The sequence below is a fragment of the Gracilinanus agilis genome, chromosome 6 (genome assembly GCF_016433145.1).
Source record: "Gracilinanus agilis isolate LMUSP501 chromosome 6, AgileGrace, whole genome shotgun sequence".
Lineage (NCBI taxonomy): Eukaryota > Metazoa > Chordata > Mammalia > Didelphimorphia > Didelphidae > Gracilinanus > Gracilinanus agilis.
Window position 1 is genome coordinate 27,663,546 of NC_058135.1, and position 25,870 is coordinate 27,689,415.

The following is a 25,870-nucleotide window of genomic DNA, read 5'->3' on the forward strand; positions in this document are numbered from 1 at the left end:
CTGCCACTCCAAAATTTGATTTGAAACATTATTTTAAAGTTGTTTGGAGGGGAATTTTAGGAGAGTTCAACTGAGTGACTGCCCCTAATCCACCATCTTGTCTCCCTTCTCCTTACTAAAACTTTCACAGATTCTAATCTCTGGTTAACTGTTAGGGAAATTCTTCTTGAGCTATTATAATTTTATTAATAACCAGTGTTAATAATAAGTATTTTTGCAATCTTTCCAAACTAACAAAATTAAGAGTCCATGTGGATCCAGGCCATGGCTGGGCTAAATCAGTCATAATAATGCTATATTATGTTACCTTGGATGCAAGTTTAACCCCAGTATCTTGAAAGAAAGGGCGAATAGGTGAATAAAGCACCAGGCCTAGAGATGAGAAGACCTAGGTTCAAATCTGGAGGAGGCAGTAGCCAAAGGGAAAGCCACACTCTGAGCCAGACCCAGTAACATATATATTGATTTCAATACCTACCAAATTATTCTGAACCTCTAAAAAATGAAAAAAACTCTACTATTTACCTTGTAAGAAACAAACATAATTTTAGCTATATTATCAAGTATTCAGCTATATTATCAAGTATTTAGTAGAGTACTTGCCACATAATGTAAGAGAAACTTAATAAATTATTTACTTAGATAAACTTGACTAATATCTAAAGGAAGGAAAGAAAAAGCTATATTTATGAAAGTGTATATTTATGAAAAATTTTAAATCTAAGCAGAATTACTAACAATATATCCTAAAAATTATTTCCTAAAATCAAACTGTATTTATATAAGGAATGCAAGGATAATAAATTTTAGGTAAAAAATAAATGTAATTAATCATATTAAAATAAACAATCCCAAGAACATTATTATAAAAATAGGGAAAACTTTGGAAAACACACACATTCTCTTATGCCAAAATAAAGGGGAAAAACTAAATAAAAAGCATTGGCTCTGAAGGAAAAACCCTTACCTTTTGTCTTAGGATTGATATTAAGTATTGGTTCAATGGTAGAAGGATAACAAGGGCAAGGTAAAAGGGGTTAAGTAACTTTCCCAGAGTCACACAGCTAGAAAGTGTGTCTGGGACCAGATTTGAACACAGGTCCTCTCATCTCCAGGCCTGGCACTTTATTCCCTGAGACACCTAGCTGTCCTGGAATAGGACAAAATGATATGTCTTAAACAAAAAGCTAAACATAAGAAGCTTTTCCATTAAACAACAGAGTAAAGCAAGGTTGTCATCTTTCTCAGTATTATTCAACACACACCTAGAAATATTAATATCAGCAAAAGACCAGAGAAAGAAATTCAAGGCATAAACATTGATAAAGAGAAAACAAAACTATACATATTGGCTAACTGCAGGATGTTTTGCTCAGGGAAAAAAAATCCAACAACCAGCAACACCTAAATTGACATAATTAAGAGCTTAATCAAAGCAATGATTTCTCCCTCCTCTTGATCAGGATAAAAAAAAGTGAGTGTAAAAGCTAGCTTAAAGGAATTAAGATAATAATAACTTGTCCCATCCCTTCTTGGCAAAAAGGAGAAGCAATGGAAGCAGTGTCAGATTTTATATTCTTGGGCTCAAAGATCACTGCAGATAGCAACTGAATATCATGAAATTAAATGATGCTTACTCCTTGGAAGGAAAGCCATGGCAAGTCTGGAAAGCATTCTTAAAAGCAAAGATATTAATTACCCTGCCAACAAAGGTACAGAGAGTCAAAAGCTAGGGTTTTTCCAGTAGTAATGATGTACAGTTATAAGAGTTAGACTATAAGGAAAGCTGAGCACAGCAGAGTCAAGGCTTTCAAATTGTGGTGTTGCCAAAGATTTTTGAGAGTCCTTTGGAAAGCAGAGAGATCAAATTAGTCAATACTTAAGAAATTAAATACTAAAGCCAAAGCTTAAATACTTTGGTCACATAATAAGAAGGCAGAACTCATTTGAAAAGAATCTAATGTTAGGAAAGACCGAGGCTAAAAAAGAAGGAGATGACAGGGGATCATGTGGAGAAATAACATCACAGAAGCGACAAACATAAGCTTGGACAAACTTAAGGAGATTGGGTAAGAGAGAAGGTCTGGTGTTTATGATCTCAGGTGTGATGAAGTGTTGAACATGACTGAACAACAGACAACCACAAATACCTGAATCAGTAATTTAACCAAAAGTATAGGTTATGTTAGACCAGTGATTCCCAAAGTGGGCGCCACCGCCCCCTGGTGGGTGCTGCAGTGATCCAGGGGGCGCTGATGGCCACAGGGGCTTATCTTTCCTCTTAATTGCTATTAAAATTTTAAAAAAATTGAATTTCCAGGGGGCTAAGTAATATTTTTTTCTGGAAAGGGGGCGGTAGGCCAAAAAAGTTTGGGAACCACTGCATTAGACCAATATTAAAACTCTCAGTATTTACCAAAATTACATTATTAACTCACACACAATTAAATTTTTCTAAGTTAATTATTAAATACATCAACAAGTAATCTTTAGAGTAATTATTTTAAATCTTTTATGAAATACTTACAAATAATGGTTTGTAGAATGCTGGACCCAGTGTTTTATCAACAAAAGGTGGACTCTGTCTTAGAATAGAGCCATCTGCTTGTACAGAATAACCATGTGACTGTCCAGGGGAAGGAATGGAAGGTACATCCACATTTCTGGCAACTTTAAATATTTTTGGAGCTTTCTGTAAGAATAATTTTAACATTAATACTCTTTGAGCATGTCAATAAACAAATAGTAGACAATATGAACAAAAAGATGAAGAACAAAATCTACTGAAAACTACTGGAAGACCAAGAATTCACTTCAGAACTCAAGATTCATCATGAAAGCAGAATAAAATAACTCAAGATGATGACCTCATTAGCCAGACATATCAACTCTCCTTCAATAGATTTAAATGTATTTTCTCTTCTACACTTCTCACTCTCAAAGGTATTATTTTAATTTATTCAAACTCCACTACTTAAAATATAAACTGTGACAGTTTTGCTTACAAGGATTCATGAACTATCAGGATTGTATAAGATCTCAGAAGCTTTTAAGTTCAACTAGTAGCTAAATAGAAATCTTCCTCTACAGCATACCCAAAAAGTGGTTCAGCCTCAACGTGAAGTTCTCTAAGGACAAAAATTACATGACTTCTAGAGGGGGCTCATTCCATTTTTGGAAAGCTAAAATTGTCCAGAAATTTTTCCTTAAATTGAGCCCAAATCCATCACTCTCTACAATTCCCAGCCACATTTCCCAAGTATAATTAGGGTCTTCTCTAAGCATTCTCCTCTCTCAGTTTCTTCAAATAAATCCTCATATAACAGAGTTCAATCATTTAACCAGTTCTGAATTCACTTAACTGTAATACTACATAGAGCATATTATTCCACCTTCATATGGAAAATATGAATGACTTTATCAAATAACTTGCTAAAATATAGATATTTTATATCTATGATATACTCTTCAACTACTAATACTGAAACCCAGTCAAGAAAGGAAATGAGGTTAGTCTAGCAAAGTGATGGCAAACCTGTGGCATGGGTGCCAAAGATGGCACACAGAGCTCTCTCTATGGGCACATGGGCCACCCTCCCCCTCAATCTCTCCCACCCCAGAGTTCATTACTAGAAAGGCAGAGGGATACAGGCAGAGCTGTTCCCCTCCCCCTCTCCAACATTTTTTCACATCCCCACCCCTCTGCCCAGAAACCCATTGGGGGTGCACAGGGGGTAAGGTGGGCGGCTCACAGGCAGCAGAGCCAGAGGGGAGTGGAATGCTTGGGCTACTCCACTCCCCCTCTCCACCCACACCTCTCATCACCCACTCCTCTGCCCAGCACCCCAATGGGAGCACTTCCCCCCTCCCCTGTGTGGGGTTAGGGGAGGCACTTAGTCTCTGGTAGGGGGCCGACACAGAATTCAGTCTAGGAGGTGGGGTGGGAGTGGGGCCTGGCACTCTATCTCTAAAAGATTCGCCATCACTGATCTAGCGTGACTAATTATTGAAAAGACTAACTATTGGATCTTAGTGTATCATTTCATTTTTTAAATTTTCAAAAGACATTCTAATTTAAATGTAAATAATGCATACTAGAATTTTCCAGGAATCAAAATAAAAATCAATATTCTATAATTTGAAGACACTCTCTCTTTCTTTCTCTGTTTTTCTTCTCTTCTCTTTTCTCCTTTCTCTCTCTGTTTCTCTTCTTCTTCTTCCTCCTCCTCCTCATCCTCATCCTCTTCCTCCTCCTCTTCCTCCTCCTCCTCCTCTCTCTCTTTCTCTCTCTCACATCAGAACATGGATCCATCTTCAGGCCCCTAACATCTCTCCCTTTCTTCATGAGTTTTCAAAGACTGAAAAAAGCCAAGTAAGCACATGCCAGTTCTTTCAGTTCCCTAAGATGGGATGGAGAAACCGTTAAAGATCCTCTAGATAGAAATCTCTCATTTTACTAATAAAACTGAAGTTCAGGGAGAACAAATCAAAAATGATTTGTCCAAAGTCAACATAAGTAGTATATGTAACAGAGCTAAAACTCAAATCAAGAACTTCTAGCTCCAAATCCAAGATACTTTCAGTAGAGCATGCTGCTTCTCAGGGTCCCTTCCTATGTACAATTAGTTATCTCATATTGAGTTTTCTATTAACTACTTTTATTCTACCCTTTTGTTATCTTGATGAACCAGTTATTCAAAGCTTGGGCTGTTATTACAAAGTACCAAAAATGACTACATGGGAGAGACTTGAAGGTTAGAAACATTTACCAAAGGATACACAGCACAAAGCAGCACGAAGCCGGCCTACAACCAATTCCTATAAGCCTCAAAGCATAGTGAAATTTGAGTCTTGGCTGTCTGGATAATGAGATATTCTGAAGGCTCCACTAATATCAAATGTTCATGACAATAAGCACATTGTGCAGATTCTGAGCCAGCCTCCTATGGTTGGTCATTATGAGTGAATGAAAAAAAATGAAAGAATGAACAAATATCACCTCCATAAGCAGATGAGAAGCATGCTTCATTTTTAGGCTTTGGAAACATAGTTGGTCATTGGAATAATCAGAGTTCTTAAGTCTATTTCATCTAAAACAAAATAAATTTTACTACAGTAGCTAATTTTAAGTATCTGAAACTTTATTAGACATATTTCTTGACACAATATTGGATTCTGCTTTCTAATCCTAATTCTACTATCCTCTTCTGTTTTTTATAGATGTTAGGTGATTCACTGGATAAGAGAGCCAGGCCTAGAGACCAGAGGTCCTGGGTTCAAATCTGGCCTCAGACAGTACCTAGCTGTGTGACCCTGGTAAGTCTCTTAATCCCATTGCCTAGTCCTTACCACTCTTCTGTCTTGAACCAATATACAGTATTGATTCTAAGATGGAAATTAAAGGTTTCCAAAAAAGAATGCTTGGATGTCCTCTATTTCATTAAAAATTCATTCTCCCCCCATAGGATTATATTCAGTTTTGCTGGACAAATTATTCTTGGTTGTAAACCTATATAGTTTCCCTTGCATGATATCATATTCCTAGTTCTCCATGCTAGATCATGTTTGAGCCTATGACTCCTCGAGACCTGAATTCTTTTTTTCTGGCTTGTAGTATTTTTTCTGACCTTGGAATTCTGGGTTTTGACCTGACGTTCCTTGAAAGTTTTCTTTCAGGAGATACTTTGTGGATTCTTTCTCTTTTCACTTTTCCCTCTGGATCTAAGACATCTGTATAGTTTTCTTTTATTTCTTAAAATACTATATATAGGCTCCTTTATAGGTCATGGCTTTGAGGTAGTCCAATAATTCTTAAATTCTCTCTCCTGTTTTCTAAGTCAATTATTTTTGCTATGAGATTCCATATATTTTCTTCTATTTTTTTCAGGTCTCATGAAGTCATTACTTTCTTATCTGATCAATTCAAATTTTCAGGAGAGCTTTCTTTTCCCCTTGGGTAATGTTCTGTACCTCTTGTGCCAAATTATTCATTCTATTTCCAATTCTGTTTTTGATAGTTCTCATTTTTTTTACCAATTTTTTCCTCTAGCACTCTCATTTGATTATTTTTATCCTTTTTAAAAAAACTTTGGGGACACCTCTCCTAAGAATTCTAGTTAGACTTGAACTCAAGCTGTGTCTTCCTTTAAAGGAAATTTTGAAATTCTTTGGAATCATTCTCGTCTTGCTTTGTGTCTTGAACATTGATTAGCATGATTTTTTTTATGTTGACATCCTTTTTGCTCATTCTTCCAGCCTACTTCAGACTGACTTTACATTAAGAGCTAGGTTCTGTACACTTCTATGGGGAATATCTAAGTTCTGCACAAGTCATCTAGGTTTCTGCTATTGCTTTCTTGGAATGTGGAATGTTGTTATTCCAAGATCTCAGGGACACCTCAGGTTGGAGATCTGAAAGCTCTCAGTACTACCAAAATTGTCTTCTCCAAGGCAAAGACTGATCCTTATCCTGCTCTGAATGTCCCTGACTGCAATGAACCCATAGGTTTCCCCAATTATAATTCCAGGATACTCCTGCTAGACACTCCCACTGTTAGCAGCCTAGAAAAGTACTGGTTCATACAGTTGATCTACAAGATCTCCTTTTGGGGCTTTCTGCCTACCTATATTCCCTTTGCAGACTTCAAACTGGACTGAAAGCTAAAACTCCTTCTCTTCTCCTGGGATCTCGGCCACACAGCTGATTTCTTCTAAATTTGCTCCTTGTTCAATACATATCCTAGATGCTCACCCCAGAATGCCACCCCTAAGCACAGGTCCCTCCTCAGTCTATCCTAGATCTCTGACTCAGAACTCAGTAAATGAATGTTTGAGTTATCAGTTGGCACCATATTCTTGTATCCTGCACAAAGTCAGGTCTCTTCTTCTGGTGCATGGCCTCTCTCTATGCTGGAATGCTCTATAGAAATATTTTCCAGAACCATTTTCCCAAAGGGTATTGACCTTCATAAGGAAACAGTTTAAGGCAACAGAAAAAGAGCCTGAGAGAATTAACTATGACTGTGTCTAATAGCAATACAACTTTATTGGGTAAAGATTTTTGAAGACCAGAATCAGGAAACTGTTGGACTGGAAAGATCTCTCCCTTTCTGGGTAGCATTTATTTATTAAAGAGATAGCTCTAGGAGGCAGGATGCCCAACCATAATAGTCAGGGGCATGATGGCAAAGCTCTTGTTTCAAGAGTCTTTTCTAACATTCAACAATGCCAGTTGCCTAAAAGTGCATGCATAGGAGGTAGAAACCCAGAGGAAATGATAATGTGATAATGTTCAATCATGAAACTTCTCTGTAGTGAAGTGGGTTCCCTGATCCTCAGAGAGTATGTGGAGGAAGAGGAGAAGAGGGAGAAAATGAGAAAGAAGGATATGTTCTCTGAAAGCACCAACAGTGGTAGCCTCAGTAGTAGACTTGACTTGCATAATAATGCTATCCATATTCTGAATAGATATAAAACTATAGTAAGGGGAAATCACTTGCCCTGATATAAGGGGGAAGGTCCTATATCATTCTTTTCCCAGTCAGAAGGCAAGTCAAGAACCATGAGATTTCATGTCATGCTGGGAACTTCAACTGGCATGAAGTGCACCACGAGCAGAAGCAGCTGCCTCACCTGGATGGAGGATCATACAGCCCTACACCTGCCACAATATGGCATTATGACCCCATAACCAGACTGGATATAAACCCCCTCTGCAATCACTGCTGTTTTCTGTTTTCATGAGGCTATCATCCTGGTCCTTCAGTTCAGTAGAGGGCATGTTATATCTAATAGATGCTCATATGTCCCATAGAGGAGGAGGAGGAAGAGGCATCTGAACAATTCTTCCAGTACTGACACCAGAATTTTCTAGTCCAGTTCTGGCCAGACCATAGGACACTTGGGAACAAGGTTATTGTGAACCTAAAGGTGCTATTTAACAATAGAAGCCTCCTGCACCCTATCCATCTGGTGAGACAGATCATCTTACATCACCCCACTCATATTAGATCAAGGATTCTGACATAATCTGTCCAGTAATAACTAGAATTCATTATCAGGTAACTGCTTTTAAAAAGTAGTACAGCAGATAATTGCTTTGAGGAACTTGAAGCTTAGCAGTTATCTAGTACCTGCCAAAGACAATGCATGAGACCTTGAAAAATACGAGCCCTAAAGGGTCATAAGAGCCTGAGGGAAGGGACTGCTGGACATGCCAGCCCAATTTAGGACCTCCAGGACCACAATCTGTTCTTGTGGATGCCTCAGTAAATGAAAGTCTTCAGGATACCTAGATGAGTCCTACAAAACCTATAATAAGCCTTGGACATTCTTTTTAAAACTGGCTATCAGTAGCTTATTCCAGTTCTGTCCAGATTCACTAAGGTTCTCCTTGTCTTCTATATTCCCAACTTGACTAAATAGGCTGGATTCTGGATTTTCTTAGGTTTGATTTCCTAACCTTCATATAAGTCACTATCTGAATTCAGGTCTCTGCCACTGTGACCTCTACCATTCTTCTCAACATTATATTGTCCACTTGGTGTACATTTAATGCCTTACAGAAGAGGAACTTCTTTTAAGTATCTGCCCACTAAACTGTGACAGTATGAGGCAGATTTCAGGTAGTTTGGGGAAAGGCAAAAGGAACTTCTTCCCAGGTAAAAATTAACAACTCCTAATTAGACTCAGCTATGTGAATAAAAAAAATCATTTTCAAGATCAATAACTTCACCCTAGGTCTGAATGATCTGTTCCACCAACACTGATAAAGTCAGAGACAATTGCAATGATAGGCATCATGACTTTTTCCAGCTCTCAACAGTGCGGTGTAAGGTGCCAGGTGCCATCCACCTTCCTGATAGGTCAAACAGTATTTTTGTAAAGGGAGTTAGTAAAAAGAAGTATCCCACCCTCCTTCATCCGCCTATACAGGGAATAGTATTTACTACCCCCTTCAAATACCTGATACTATTTGGTATTAACAATGCAAGATGGCTCAGATCACTTCAAGGGTTTCCATTTGGCTCTAACCACAAAAATTGGCATAGAGATTGCCAAAAGCTGGTAATGTGTATTCCCACCATACACGAACCCATATTAGATAGACACCATAATTATGACCTAAACAGGGAGTTTTCCATCAGCTCTCACCTGAGTGAGGATGTCCTTTCCCTCAGCAATACTTCAAATTGGAATACTTCCATGTACCTGGTGGAGATCCCATGGGCGTCTCCTAGTGGGAGAGCAATTTGGCTGCAGGTATGGCCTCGTCACTCCCTCCCCCCAACGTCCTGACCACTGTGACAGGAGTATATTTCATAAGCCCAAAGCTAGAATGACCTCAGATGAACCAATCTCATCCCTCCAGTGTATATACGAAAAATTGGGAGTAGTGTAGGAGCTTTAGGGATGTGTGGTAAGAGCAGCATCTCATGGGGTTCTGCTACCTACATGAGGCCAGCTTTTCCCAAGACCTTACTCCCAGAAGACTAGGCACATTTTTCATTAAAAGGTATTGAAGCTGCCTTTTTAACAGAAAATCTTTTAACAATCTTTTTTAAACCAAGTTCTCTGTTTCTAAGTCACTCAATATGCTTGGCTAGTTTAGTTTCCCTTCCCTTGTGCTGGCTCCCCGGCTTCTCTTGGAACATTAACAATAACCAGGAAATGTTCAACCTGGTCCTTTCTTTAACCTCCCCAACTGACTCCTTTAGTATTTGCCTAGGCAAATCCATTGCCCCAAGGAGAGCCCCTGCCACAGGGTGGCATCCTGTCACATCCCCATTTAATCACTCTGTCCTCCATATCTGCATCCCACCACTGGGAGAGCCACAAAGCCATGGGAAACAATACTAAGTAGAATATAGTACCATATTCTATACATCACACAGATGCCCCTGCTGCCCTACACCTGTGTCATATAGATCACATTCATCTGGTAAGGCAAAGGGTAGTGAGAATAAGATATCCAAAAAGTCTGAAGGTCACTGATTCATTTTTGCTTTTATATACTTGGAAGTAGCATTAAAAGCTAAGGCAATAAAATGCTGAGTTAATCACGTCTCTGATATAATTTCTTTGACTTCTAGGGGAAAATTAGACTAGTCCTACTAGACTGGTAGAGAACCTTACATTGGTCCTGTCTTTCACACCACCATGTACCAGTTCCTTAGGTTAGTCATAAAGAAATCCAAAAAATAGTAGACTACCTCATCTTTTTAGCCACCTTTTGAAAAATAAAATTATTATTAAGGCATGCCAAAAATGTATTTCCTCCAGCATGCTTAATAGCCAAATTTCCTACAACTATGCTTCCCTGTCAAATCTGTGATCCATTTCAAAATTCATCATCTATTTCCTCTTTCTGTCCAGAGCATATAGTTCACTCCCTCCTCAGTATTGGATCTGTGTTTCCCTCCATTGATCCTCATTCACATGTTCTCAGCCAACAGCCCTTGGATTTCCTCATAAATTTTTGTTCTTAATATGCAAAGCTAGCCACATTATTTTTAGGTATGTCATATTCTTATCAAAACTCAACCAAAAACACACCAAAAAATCTCACTGATATCTATTTCAACAAATTAGCTTCTTTAATAAAAATCTATAGTTCATTTTGTCTAATATTCTTGCTTGCTTTATTTGTGTATGGACATCTGAGGCTATAGATTCTAATTCTTTCCAATTCTTAGATATTGTTTCTAAGTTCCAAATTTTTCTCCTCCATATCATGTCTTGGCCTTCCCTACTACACCTCCAATTTGAAGCAAATGACCTTATTTTCTCTTTAAGAGGCAACATCCTAATTCCCTAGAAGTCTGGAGCCCTCAACTCCAGAACTCAGATATAAACACTCTATTTGATTTGAGACTAAAAAACTAAGAAGGAAAATCAACTGACTTTTGTTTTTTCCTTTAATACATTCTGTACATTTTAGGTCCAAGATGTGATTATATATTTTGCCAATACCTCAACTGAAAAGTGATGACATCAATGTGAGTACTCCTTCCTCTGTAACTTAGGGAGCTGCCTAAGGCACTATAAGGATGAGGAGCTTACTCATAAAGACAGTTAATAGGTAATGATCTAAAGTTTTCCTGCCATAAGGACAGTTATTATGTCTCTCAAGGAGTTTATAGCGATAGCAAAATAAGAATATCCTGCTCTTTCCAAGTTTTGGCACTTTCTTCCTTTTGAAATTACTTTTTCTATACAGACATTGCATTTATTTGTGTAGATGATATATTCCCACAAAAGAATGAAAACTCCTTGAAAGTAAACATGGTTTCATTTTTGGTTTTGTACACCCAGCACCTAAAAATACAAGGCCTTAATGTTTATTGAAGAGATATTAGTATTTTGTCAATTACTTTTTCCACAATAACAAGTATGCAATTTTTCTAAACATTTGAAGTTTTCTACTCTCTCTGATAGTTTGAGCATCCGTCTCTTAATACCCTTAAAATGATAATGCCTCCACCAGGAATCTCCTGTGTCTATATTGGTGTTGATTAACTGCTCTTCCTCTTTCCAACTTGTCATCTTTCATGCTATTTCTCCGTCCTGATTCAGCACAGCAGAAACTACCACTATCAAAAACTTTACTATAAAAAGTCTTAACACACCTTTTCAATTTTTCACCAGGGTGTCCCTAACTCAACTCTTACCTTGGAATAATCTGGCTTAAGTTCCTTTCAAGCATCCAGAAAACCTGGTTGGTTTGTTTCTTGTCCCTGGCTATTTTTGATTCATGAGTTGAGGCTATTCAAAACCTTCCACCTTCTTCCTCCATAAAAGTGTACAAATAAGTTTATAATAATACAATGTTGCTTTCAGCTTTTACATCTTTCTATGACAAGAATATGAAAATTTTACTGGAAGAAGCAATCTTTTCACTTGTATGATCTCCTCAATGGATTAGGAAATAGTAATAGTAAATATCAGACTATTTTTTCAAGTGCTTGCTTTATTAGGTTAATTTGAAGCTGCCTCAGTCACATCCCATATCTTTTCTTCATCTTCAAATTTTGTATTGATTTTCATCTGAACTATAACAAATTGATAGTCTGACTGCATGCAAACAGATGATTCAGAAATTATTTCCACATTATTAACTTCATTTCTTTTCTATTAAAATATAAGCAATTTCACTGTGAGGGGATGGCATTTGGTATTCATCCATGTCTAATGCATCACAACTCTCTTCTTAAAGAAGCTATTCCTGACCTTATTTCTTAAATATATAGAGAACTCAGTCAAATTTATAAGAATATAAATTATTCCCCAATTGATAAATAGTCAAAGAATATGAATAGGCAGTTTTCAGATGAAGAAATCAAAGCTATATATAATCACATGAAAAAAATGTTCTAAATCACTCTTGATAAGAGAAATGCAAATTAAACTTTGAGGTACCACCTCACATCTATTAGATTGGCTCATATGACAGAAAAGGGAAATAATAAATGCGGAGAAGATGTGTCCAAATTGAGACATTAATGCAAAGCTGCTGGAATTGTGAACTGATGCAACCATTCTGGAGAGCAATTTGGAACTTTGTCCAAAGAGTTTTAAAACTGTGCATACCCCCTTTGACCCAGCTCCTAGGTCCAAACAGATTTTAAAAGGGGCAAAAGACCTGACTGTACAAAAATATCTAAAGTAGCTCTTTCTATGGTGGCAAAGAATTAGAAACTGAGGGAATGTCCATCAATTGGGGAATGGCTGCACAAGTTGTAGTATATGATGGTGATGGAATACTACTGTGCTTTAAGAAATGATGTGAAGTAACAGAAATATTATGTGACAAACATTTCTGAATGACTTGGTTATTCCTAGCAATACAGTGATTACAAGAAAACACTCAAGGACACATGATAAACAATGACATCTGACTCCAGAGAAAGAATTGAAGGATATTGAATGCAGACTAAGACATACTATATTTTATTTCTTCACTTTTCTTTTGTTTGTTTGAGTTCTCTTTCACAAAAAGACTAATATGAAAAGATATTTTATACTATTACACATGTAAAATCTATATCAGATTGTTTACTGTCTTATGGAGGTGGGAAGAGAAAGGGAAGGTAAGAATTTGGCTGAAATTTAAAGAAAATTAAGGTTAAAAATTTTTTGCATGGAATTGAATCAAAAATAAAATAATCATAAAAATTTTTAAATGAAAGTATTTCTGAAAAATGCATGAAGCTTCTATGTAACATGGAGACTTAGATTTATTTTTTACTTCTTCCTGAGTCACACTTTCCAATGTATTTTTCACCATGTGTTGATTTAATCTGGAGGCTCTAATTGATTTATTTGCACAATTTTCCTACTTTATCTTTTGAAAAACATGTTAGTACATCAGCTACGATTAACTCCATTGTGGTCTTTGTGAAAAGTCATCATAAAACTACAAAATAAAATGACTTACTATATGTGAAGATGAAAATTAGATACTATCAGCCTCATGTCTTAAAAGGCTTTTATCATTAAAAAGTAATAGTTACCATTTGGAACTGATTTTAAAAAAAAGAAAAGAAAAATAGAACAATGAGAAAGCCTAGATAAAGATAATTTAAATGAATAACCCATTTTTTCAATATGCCCCAAAACAAAATTATCCAGGCCACAACTCTCTACTTGAAAAGAACTGATGGGAAAAATAAAAAGCAGTCTGGCAGAAATTAAGTTTAGACCAAAATTTTACACTATATCCTCAATGAATTCAAATTGAACACAACTGAATATTCAAAATTATAGCCTAAAAAGAGATCACATAACTTTTGCAAGTATGGCTCGGAGGGAATTCTTAATTAAACAAGCAACAGAAATGATTACAAAAGATAACATATAATTATGATTACATGAAATTGAAAAGCTTTTATATAAACAAAACTCATCTATCTAAAAGAAGTATAACATGGTTGTTAAACATTCCACATATCAGACTTTTTAATATATGAATTCATTTTTAGAACCCATTTTTCTTACTCCTTTTTTAAAAATTTGTTATGAGAGATGAATTCTGAGAGGGGATATAAAAATGCATGGAAAATATAAGTGAGGTAAAAATAAAGGAAAAAGTTTAAAAAATTCAAAAGCTTAAAAATAAAAATAAATTGGTGGAACTTCAGAAATCATCTGGCAAAATTCCAAACAAAGCATAGGTAGCAGAGTCACTGAAGACAATGTCTGCTGGTCCCAGGGGAACTGAAAAGACAGAAGCTCTCTTCTTTTATCCTAGAAAGAGGAAGGATCCAAAATCTTTCATGAAGGGATAAATGAGCAATGTGTTTAGAGGTAAGAGTTCCTACATGAAAAAAACAGGAGTTCCAAGGAAATCAGTGCTGCCACTCTGCTACTAACAAGGGAATGAACTATGTGGAAGCCAACAGAGTTGATGCCTAAAGCTTACCATCATCTTCATTTACTGAGAATAATGACATTAGCACTTCCTCTTCTCTCTTTTCCTCTCCCTTCCAAAGAGAGAGTCTGTTCCAAAGCTTATAACTGTTTGACATTTGCATTTTGCATTACCAATCACCTGGGTGCATTATAACACAAGACTATAGGGGGAAAATGGTGGCTAAGTCAAATGCAAAATTAATAAACAGATGCCAGATAGATAAGAAGTTAGAAATATTATGCTTATAATGGCATTTTACCACTACACAAGTGACCTTTACCTCATTTGATATTTTAATTTTTATAATCATAATTTAACAATATGAATTCAATTTTACTTTGTAACTTCAGAAATACAAATCAAAGTATGTGTGTTAAATCTCTCTAACAATGTTATTGAATTTATCTTAAATATCACAGTCTTAAAAAGGAACATACCAAAAGACAGCGTTGTTTAACATCCTTCATTGTCTTATTTATTATCTGCAAGGCTCCAAAACAAGCCTGATTATAGGTTCCAGGTCCTGGATTTTCTGAACGAAACTTCTTAAACCGTGCCTCCTTGTTTTTCAGACTCAGGCCTCCTTTTATATTGTACTAAATAGGGAAAAAAAATTTTGAAATAAGTAAGAATTAGCATGATAGGCACACTCGTTACCATATTAAAGTTTATCTTATGATGCCACTGTATAAAATTGAAAGAAAGTCTAGGATTAAAGCCTTAATATAGGCCATCCCCTTTAACCTTGAAATGTTTCTCAACTTCTCTGGGCTTCGGTTTTCACATCTGTAAAACTGGGCCCACTAACATCAAAGCCCTTCTGCAGTTCTAAATTCTATAAGAGTGTGAATGGGGACTAGAAAAAAAGAAGGGATGGAATCAGCACATCAGAGCCCTTAAATCCCTCTTCAGATAACAGTTTTATTTTTTTTTCTTTTTGGAAAATTTCATTTAATTAATTAATTTAGAATATTTGCCCATGGTTACAAGATTCATGTTCTTTCCGTCCCCTCCAATCCCCTCACCTCCCTCCTGTAGCCAACAAACAATTCCACTGGGTTTTACATGTGTCATTGATCAAGACCCATTTTCATATTATTATTATAGGGTGATTGTTTAGAGTTTACATCCTCAATCATATCCCCATCATCCCATGTGATCAAGCAGTTGTTTTTCCTCTGTGTTACTACTCCCACAGTTATTCCTCTGAATATGGATAGCGTTTTCTCATAAATCCCTCAGAATTGTCCTGGATCATTGCATTACTGCTAGTACAGAAGTCCATTACATTCAATTTTACCACACTGTATCCGTCTCTGTGTTCTCCTGATAATGTTCTCCTAATTCTTCTCCTTTCACTCTGCATCAATTCCTGGAGGTCATTCCAGGTCACATGGAATTCCTCCAGTTCATTATTCCTTTTAGCACAAGAGTATTCCATCACCAAAAGATACCACAATTTCTTCAGCGATTCCCCAACTGAACCCTCATTTTCCAATTTTTTGCCACCAAAAAGAGCACAACTATAAATATTTTTGTACAAGTCTCTTTCCCTGTGATCTCTTTGGGGTATAAAACCCAGCAGTGGGATGGCTAAACTAAAGGACAGATGGTCTTTTAAAGTCCTTTGGGCATAGTTCTAAATTGTCATCCAGAATGGTTGGATCAATTCACAACTCCACCCGCAATGTATTAATGTTCCAATATTTCCACATGGCCTCCAACATTTATTACTTTCCTTCACTGTCATTTTAGCCAATCTACTAGAGGTAAGGTAGTACCTCAGAGTTGTTTTGATTTGCATTTCTCTGATTATAAGAGATTTAGAACACTTTTTCATGTGTTTAATAGTTTTGATTTCTTTATCTGAAAATTGCCTATTCATGTCCCATGCCTATTTATCAATTGGGGAATGGCTTGATTTTTTGCATAATTGATTTAGCTCCTTATAAATTTGAGTAATTAGACCTTTGTCAGAGGTTTTTGTTATAAAGATTTTTCCGTTGCTTACCTTCTAATTTTGGTTGCATGGGTTTTGTTTGTACAAAAACTTTTTAATTTAATATAATCAAAATTATTTTACGTTTTATAATTTTTTCTAACTCTTTATTGGTCTTAAAATCTTTCCCAAAGATCTGACAAGTACAGTATTTTGTGTTCACCTAATTTACTTATATTTTCCTTCTTTATACTCAAGTCATTCACCCATTCTGAGTTTATCTTGGTGTAGGGTGTGAGATGTTGATCTAAACCTAATCTCTCCCATACTGTTTTCCAATTTTCCAAGCAATTTTTATCAAATAGTGGATTTTTGTCCCAAAAGCTGGGCTCTTTGGGTTTATCATAGACTATCTTGCTGAAGTCACTTACCCCAAGTCTATTCCACTTATCCTCCCTTCTGTCTTTTAGCCAGTACCACATTATTTTGATGACCACTACTTTATAGTACAGTTTAAGATCTGGTACTGCTAGGCCACCTTCCTTCACATTTTTTTTCATTATTTCCCTTGATATTCTTGATCTTTTGTTCTTCCAAATGAACCTTGTTATAGTTTTTTCTAATTCAGTAAAAAAGTTTCTTGGTAGTTTGATGGGCATGGTACTAAATAAGTAAATTAGTTTGGGTAGGATGGTCATTTTTATTATGTTAGCTCATCCTACCCATGAACAATTAATGGCTTTCCAATTACTTAGATCTAGTTTTAATTGTGTGAAAAGTGTTTTGTAGTTGTGGTCATATAGCTCCTGTGTTTGTCTTGGCAGATAGATTCCTAAGTATTTTATATTGTCTAGAGTGGTTTTAAATGGAATTTCTCTTTGTAACTCTTGCTGCTGGGATTTGTTATAAATATATAGAAGTGCTGATGATTTATGTGCATTTATTTTGTATCCTGCAACTTTGCTAAAGTTGTTGATTATTTCTACTAGCTTTTTTGTTGGTTCTCTAGGATTCTTTAAGTATACCATTATCTTATCTGCAAAGAGTGACAGCTTGGTCTCCTCATTACCTATTTTAATACCTTCAATTTATTTTTCTTTTCTAATTGTACAATGTTAAATAATAGAGGTGATAATGGGCATCCTTGTTTCACTCCTGATCTTATTGAGAAGGCTTCTAATTTATTCCCATTTAAGATGATGCTTGCTGATGGTTTTAGATATATACTATTTATTATTTTTAGGAAAGATCCTTCTATTCCTATACTTTCTAGTGTTTTCAATAGGAATGAGTGTTATATTTTGTCAAAGGCTTTTTCAGCATCTATTGAGATAATCATGATTTTTCTTGGTTTGCTTGTTGATATGGTCAATTACATAGATGGTTTTCCTAATATTGAACCATCCTTGTATTCCTGGTATAAATCCTACCTGATCATAATGAATAGCCCTCATGATCACTTGCTGGAACCTTTTTGCTAGTATTCTATTTAATATTTTTGCATCTATATTTATTAAGGAGATTGGTCTCTCTAAACAATCACCCTAGTGCAAATATCAATAATATGGAAATAGGTCATGATCAATGACACATTTAAAACCCAATGAAATTGGGCATCAGCTATGGGAGGGGGTTGGTAGTTCTTAAATTTGGCTATAACATTCCTGGGCATTATCAATTGGGAATTAAATACAGGAGGTGATGTGTGGATTCTTTCGATCTCCACTTTTCCCTCTTGCTCGAGAATGTCGGGGCAGTTTTCTTGGATAATTTCCTATAGAATGATGTCCAAGCTTTTTCTTTTGTCATGATCTTCCAGTGGTCCAATAATTCTCAAATTGTCTCTCCTGGATCTGTTTTCAAGGTCTCATGTTTTGTCAATGAAGGGTTTCATATTTTCCTCAATTTTTTCATTCTTTTGTTTTACACATTCTTGCTGCCTTGTGAAGTAATTTGCTTATATTGTTGGATTCTAATTTTTAAAGACTGAATTTCATCCCTGGCTTTTTGGTCATCCTTCTCCTTCTGGTCTGATTTTCTTCTTAGATCATGTTTCATCTTCTTTGCCTCATTTTCAAGCTGGTTGATTTTGGCTTTCAGTTTGGGCTTTTATTCTGTTTCCAGATGACTTATTTTGCTTCTTAAGTTCTTTTCCCAATTGTCTTCACCTCTCTTAATTGTTTTTTGTAGATTTTTAAATTAATATTCAACATCTCCAAAGTATTTTATAAAGATGTTTTAGTATTTAACTAGAGAGCTAGGGAAAACAAGGAGTGCTCACCCAATCCACTCACATGGAAGAGAGCAAAAGGTGTTCCCCAAAATTTAAATACAATCACATAAACATGGCACATGTAAACAGAAAAGAAAAGGGAATTTTGGGGCAAGGGAAGAATTCTTGGAAATGAAGTCTAAAGGATATAAAATTTCCACTTACACATTTTTTAATTGTGTTTTGAGTTCCTTTAAAGCCTATGTCCAATTTGCTGGAGCTGTGTTTTTACTTAGTGTAAAAAGTTGGTCCTCCTCTGTTCCATTTGCTCTTTATTCATTACCTGGACAGAAGTTGTTGATTATAATTTCTTTTTTCTTTTTCTGTTGTTTACTCAGATTTTTTCCTTCTTTCCCCCTCTGTAATTGGCTATAATCTTGCTCCTCTGGTTATTTGCTAGATCTGTAGGTTTGGGCTATTCTGTCCTGAAGGAGCTTCTTCACTCTCTGCTGATTGACTAGGTTAAGCTGATGGTACTGATGAGCTCTGAGTTCAGATTTTCCCCAGCTGGCAGCGGAAGCAGAAGGTGTAAGTGAAGGTGTAGGTGAAGGGAGCTATGCTTCCAGCCCTGTTAGCAAGGTATTCTGTAGTGGTTACAGCCTTTGCCCTGGGATCAGAGTCAGCTAGATTCTTACAACTACTCTCAGAGCAGTCTATGAGGGAGGGATGTTAGAGGTTGAGCTTCCCTGAACTCTGAAAGCTTCTTATCAGCCCTATTAATAAGATTAAGCCAGGGTAGAGTTGATCTTTGGAGCTAGCTGTGCCCTGAAGCCAAAACCTGGTGAAAAGGTGGGGAGGGGCAAGATGGAGTGTTTTGGCTGTGTCTAGGCTGCCCTTCTGCTCTTCTCCTCCAGCCACCTCCCTGCTGCCTGTGTTCAAAGTCCTGAGCCTGGCATAGCTGTGCCAGGCAAGGCACTCCCTCCAGACTAGCGCCCTTGCCCACCCAGAGATTCTAGCCACCACTGGAGACTCAGCACTGTAGGTGGGGGTCCTAGGATCTTCCTTCTTCCTTTCCCTTGAACCCAAGAGTTCAAGAATTCAGGCTTCTTTTGGCATACCTTTTAAGTTGAATCCAGCAGGAGAGTTCCCCCAGCTCTGTCCTGTTGTTAGATTTGGTTTTCTGTCCCCTCAAACCACTTTGTTTTTGATTGTTGTGGAAGGGTTTTGAGGTCTGGGCTTTTTCTGCATCTAAGCCTCCATCTTGACTACCTCCGAATCCAGATAACAGTTTTAAAAAGGAATCACTGCTCATATCACCAGTGGGCCTCAGTCATTAGAGTGAAGGCAAATGTTTATGTCCCAGTTTATGTCCAGTGGTTTTACAAAGTAATTAGAAAAGGGTCAACTTTTTGCACTGATGCCCATCCAAGGATAAGCTCATCACCAGAAATCTCCTCACAGAGTTTAACTCCACCTGGGATACTCAGCACCTCCTACTTTTCTCATCTTCTTCTTCTTCCCTCTAATTTATTCCTCTTCTTCACTTCAAAGTTAGGATGTAGAAAGAACTATATTTCAGTCATATTCAAAGAGGACAATAGAGACAGCAATTGCAGTTTGTGGTCAAAATTGAAGCTAGAAAGAACAAAAAAGATACCAAGATTCTTTAATCCATGTAGATCATTCCTTGACTGGAAGCTATAACCACCATTTGCAGAACCTAATATTGTTTAAAATGTATTTGTTTTTTTAAAATTACAGCATAATCTTGAAAAACTGCATAAGCTCAAATTAAAGAATGTTTCTTCTAGCATTTCATTAATTATGTTCAGGGTGCTTCTCTGGTTTTCTGTTAAGAAGTGACTAGTGTGCCAAACATTGTATCAAGAATTCTTTGAGCCCATGAACCCAATCAATTCTCATCAGATATTTAATACAATTCAGTCAGTCAATAAATAATTATTTAGGGCCTACTATGTGTCAATATGCTAAAAGTGCTAGGGATCTATACCAGACCTCAAACTGTATTATAAAGCAATAATCATCAAAGCAATCTGATACTACCTAAAAATACAGTGGATCAATGGAAAAGATTAGGTATTAAACATATAGTGGCAAATGACAATAGTAACCTAGTGTTTGATAAACCCAAAAATACAAGTTTTGGGGAGAAGAAATCACTTTTTGATTAAAAAAAACTGCAAGGAAAACTAAAAAAAATCATATGTCAGAAACTAGGCATAGACAAACATCTCCTCATGAAGTCAAAATGAATACATGACTTAAAAATAAAGGGTGATACCATAAGCAAATTAGGGAAGCAAAGAATAGTTTAACTGTCAGACCTATAAGTTAGAACTTAAGACAAAGCAAGACATAAAAAAACATTATGAGATAAAGAATATATAATTTTGATTACTAGTTTAAAGTAAAAGTTTTTGCACCAACGAAAATAAGATTAGAAGGGAAACAAAAAATTGGGGAAAATATTTTATAACAAATGCATCTGACATTTGTCAAATATATAGAGAACTACAAATTTATAAGAACACAACTCATTCCCCAATTGATAGGAACAGGCATGTTCTCAGATGAAGAAATTTAAACCATCTATAGTCATATAAAAAAAATGTTCTGAATCACTATTGATTAGAGAAATGCAAACTAAAACAACTCTGAGGTACTACCTCACCCCTATCAGAATGGCTAACATGACAAAAAAGTAAAATGATACTGTTGGAAGGGATGTGGGAAAATTAAAACAATAATATACTGAGTAGAGTTGTCAACTGATCCAACCATTCCGAAGAGCAATCTGAAACCATATCCACAGGGCTATAAAAACTGCATACCTGTTGACCCAGCAATATCACTACTACTAGACCTGTAACCTAAAGAGGTCTAAAAGGGGGGGAGGAGGGAGACCTATTTGTACAAAAATATTTATAGTAGTTCTTTTCGTTGTAGCAAAGAAGTGGAAACTAAAGAGATGTCCATCAATTGGGGAATTACTCAACAAGCTGTGGTATATGGTTGTAATAGAATACTATTGCACCATAAGAAATGATGAATAAGATGAGTTCAGAAAAACCTGGAAAGATTTATATGAATTGATGCAAAGTGAAGTGAGAAGAACCAGGAAACACTGCACAATAACTACAATATTGTTTAATGATCAAATGTGAGTGACTTAACTATTATCAGCAATGCAAAAGCTTCAACTCCAAGAGGACTCATGATAAAAAATGCTATCCACTGCCACAGAAAAAGTGGATGGAATATGAATGCTGAATGAAGCATACCATATTTTTCACTTTATTTCCTTCATGAGTTTTTTTCTTATATTTGTGATATTTGTCTTCTTTCATAACATGACAAATATGTAAATATGTATTGTATAATAGCACATGTATAACCTATATCAGATTACTTGCCATCTTGGGAAGGAGAAAATTTAGACGGCAAAATAGAAAACAAATGTTAAAATTTTTCTACTCATAACTGGGAGAAAAATATAATAAATATGTTACTGGGGGAAATTTTAATAAATAAATAAAAGTGCTAGGGATATAAAGAATGACAAAAGATAATCCCTGACATCAAAGAGCTCAAAGGCCAATGAAGAGGACAACAAATAACTATGTACAAACAAGCTATATAAAGTATACATAGGAAGTAATCAACAGAGGGAAGGCACTACAACTAGAGCATTTGGAAAGCATTTCTCATTGAACATAGTATTTTAGCTGGGACCTGAAGAAAGCCAGAGAGGCCAGAGATGAAAAAGGAAGTGCATTAAAGTTAGGGAGGTAGCCAATGAAAATGCCTGGATGCAAGAGATAAATCATCTTGTTCAAAGAACAATAAGAAGGCCAGTGTCACTGAGCCCAGGAGTGTGTGTTGAGGAATAAGGTCTAAAAAGCCTGGAAATAGGGATGGGGATGGGGGTGGGAATAGATTAGAAAGGGCTTTGAATGCTAAATAGGATTTTATATCTCATCTGAAGGTGATGGGGAGCCAGAGGAGTTGATATATTAAGTAGGGGAATAACATGGGTATACTGTGCTTGAAAAAAATTATTTTGGCATCTATATAGAGGGTGGACAGGAGTAGTAAAGACTTGTGACAGGCAGTAGTCCAGGCATGAGGAGATGAGTGCTGCACCAGCGTGGCAGTGATATCAGCAGAGAGAAGGAGGCATATTTGAAAGATGTAAAGGTGAAACTGAGAGGCCTGGGCAACAGACTGGATTTGACAGGTAAGAGAAAGTGACAAGACAAGGGTGATAGATGAGTGGCAAGCTTGGGCCCTAAAAAAATGTTGTTACCCTCAATGATAACATGAAGTCTGGAAGGAAGACATCTGCAAGGGAAGAAAACCAGTCCAGTTTAGGATATGCCAAGTCTACAGGACAGCAAGTTCCAAATGCCTAAATAGGCAGTGGGAAAACCAAGGCTGGAGGCAGCCAGAGAGGTTATGGTTGGATAAGGAGATATGAGATCTGAGAGCACAGAGATGATCACTGAATCCATAGAAGTTGATGAATCCCTGAATGAAAATGTAGAGAGAGAAGTAAGGATGTCTGGACAGAGCTGGGGGACACTGATGGTTGGCCAGTATGACCTGGATGAAGATTCAACAAAGGAGCCCAAGAAGTACAGGAAGCAAACAAAGAGAGTATAGTGCCATGAAAACCTAGAAAGAAGAGAATATCATGGAGAAGAGGGTGATTGGCAGGAAAACAAAAACTGAAAAGAAAACATTAGACTTGACAACTAAAATATCATTGGTCACAGTAGAGAGAATAGTTTCAAATGAATAAAGTCGGAAGCCAGAATGTAAACACTTCTAAGAATGATCAATTAGTATATTGGAGGCTCTAATGCACCAATGTCCCAAATGTCCTTTTATTTACATCCTTCTTTGCCCTTCCCCTGAATTCACTCATCAATAAAGAGACATAAATCAGTTCTAATTTTATATGATAAAATAATTTGGAGGTTAAAATTTTAGTTCAGTTAACACAAGACTGCATAGTAAACCAAAACAGAGTATAAAATTTTATTTTCTCATGTTTGCAAAGTCCTAAGATAATTCAGATAACTTATTTTAAAACTTTTTTAAATCACAGTACTATAAAAAATGTTTTTAGAAAAAAAAATTTTATCAGTTAAATTACTTTGAATGAACAACCTTGGTTCCAGAGAAAAGGTAATGAAACACATTCTCTCATGTGTTGGAAGGAAAAGGGAATACAATAGGGTGCAGAATGCTGCTTTGTTGGTCAGTTTTCCTTAACTCTTACTTTTTTACAAGGCTGGATATTTTAAGAAATGATTACAATATAAAAATGGTAATGAGATTTTTCTTAATTTTAAAAAATCTTTAAAAGCAAGAATTACAAATTTACCTTTAACTTTCCAATATGGTAGTGAGCTGGTCCTGGGGCATCCTCCTCAGGAGGAATACTTTCTCGAGCTGCCAAAGAAAGAAATGGAGCATATCCATCTAAATGAAAAAAAAAAGGAAAGAAAAAGAAAAAAATCACTGCCTGAAAAAAGTTTTTAAAAAGTATTATAAAAAAGTTTAAAATCTAAGAAGTTAAGCAGATTATTTTTCACTCTAACCTGCTAAGCCTATATAATATAGATGACATAGACTATTAAATAAATTATATGTTTTGAAAAGACCCTATCATTTAAAGAAAAAAGTTATCACATTTGCCAAGATTAGTACAAAATCCTAAATCTTACTTATCTCTACCTTAATATCAATTAGTATATTGCTCTAATGCACCAATTATTACAACAGATTGTACTACCGTCAGTCAATAAACATTTGTTAAGCATTTATTAAGTCCTTTCAACATCCTAGGCATTGTGCAAAGTGTTGAGGATACGGGAAAAGCAAAGTAATCTCTGCCCTCAAAAAGCTTCCATTCTAATGGGAAAACTTCAAATACAAACTTCTATAATATAGAGAGAGTAAATAAAAGATACTCTGAAAAAAGAAGGCATTAAAAGTTGGGAGTTCAGAAGCCCTTCTTCAGAAGCTGGACTTGGGATCTGGAGGTAAAAGGGAACCACTGGTAGTGAGTGGAGGAGGTGGGGTAGGAAGGGGATATGGAAAGGGATGAGGCGGGGAAACAGGCAAGAACCAGGAGAGGGTACCAAAGGGAAAAAAAACCTAGAGGAGAGAGTGAGTCCCCAAAAGGAAAAGCTGATCAACACTATCAAAAGCTACAGAGAGGCCAAGAAGGAAGAGGACTAAGAAAAGGAAATTAGATTTAGAAATTAGGAGATCACTGAGGGAAGTGATCCAAGAGGGTGAGGGTAGGAAGCAATACCAAAAACTTCCTCAATCAAAATCTTTCAAACAGATCTAGAAAATCCATCAAGCCAAATCTTGATGAGGAACTCCTGAAAAAATCAGTGAATCATACGTCCAGCTCAGTTCTTCATTGGAAGAGAGACAAGGAGGTGTGAGGAGGAAAAGCACTGAGGTGGGAAGGGAGAGGCTGGGGCAAGGGGAGATCCCAGACTCACACCTGGCACCACCAGACTCATACAAGGCCCTTCAGCAGAGACAGGTACAAATTGGCAGCTTGGCTCTGAGTCTCAGCTCTAATGCAGCCTGCAAAGGGGAGCTGCTCAGAGTGGGTAGTTGCTTCCCCTCAAGAAAGGCCCCACACAGTGGGCAAGGAAAGGAAGTGAAGAAGCCAACAGCAGCAGTGAGGGGAGCAGAACAGGGCACCATTTCCATTACCTAGTCCAGCCTGCAGAGGAATAACCAGAGCAGGAATTCCGGACCAAAGAGAAACCTACAATTCTAATTCTCTGAACCAGCAGAGCTTTTGGCAGGGGGGTTGGGCAGGGAGGGAAGAGGGGGAAGATGGCAACCAGACTTTGCCCTGGATCATTTCACAGTGAGAAGACTAAAAGTTTACAAATCCTCAGCTTGTCCCTGAGATCCTAGAATAACACACCACTCAGTATCCCAAGAAATCAGCAACAGGACCAAAGAGACCAGTGATTCCCAAAGTGGGGCGGTAGGTCAAAAAAGTTTGGGAACCATTGAACCAGACCTTCCCTGAGAATTGCCACAGAGCCTAGCCCTAACATCAACTCCGAAGTCAAGAAGTAGGCTAGCATAACCAATTAATAATCATCATCATCATCATCATATAATCATAATAATCCTACCACAAAGAGCTATCAGGTATCAGGAAAGTTTAGGAAGCAAATGTATATATATATACATATATATATATATATACACACACACACACACACATATATATATATATATG

General features: G+C 36.6%; 1 protein-coding gene across 1 annotated transcript in view; it reads right to left on the reverse strand.

Annotated features, from left to right (window-relative positions):
- Nucleotides 1-25,870, reverse strand: part of STPG2 (sperm tail PG-rich repeat containing 2) — a 624,910-nt gene that overhangs the window by 589,111 nt on the left and 9,929 nt on the right. Inside the window, exons 2-4 of the mRNA XM_044681589.1 lie at nucleotides 23,972-24,069; nucleotides 14,848-15,006; nucleotides 2,528-2,692 (exon numbers count right to left, since the gene is read on the reverse strand). Coding sequence (XP_044537524.1) covers nucleotides 2,528-2,692; nucleotides 14,848-15,006; nucleotides 23,972-24,069 — 422 coding nt within the window. The remainder of the gene's footprint in view (nucleotides 1-2,527; nucleotides 2,693-14,847; nucleotides 15,007-23,971; nucleotides 24,070-25,870) is intronic.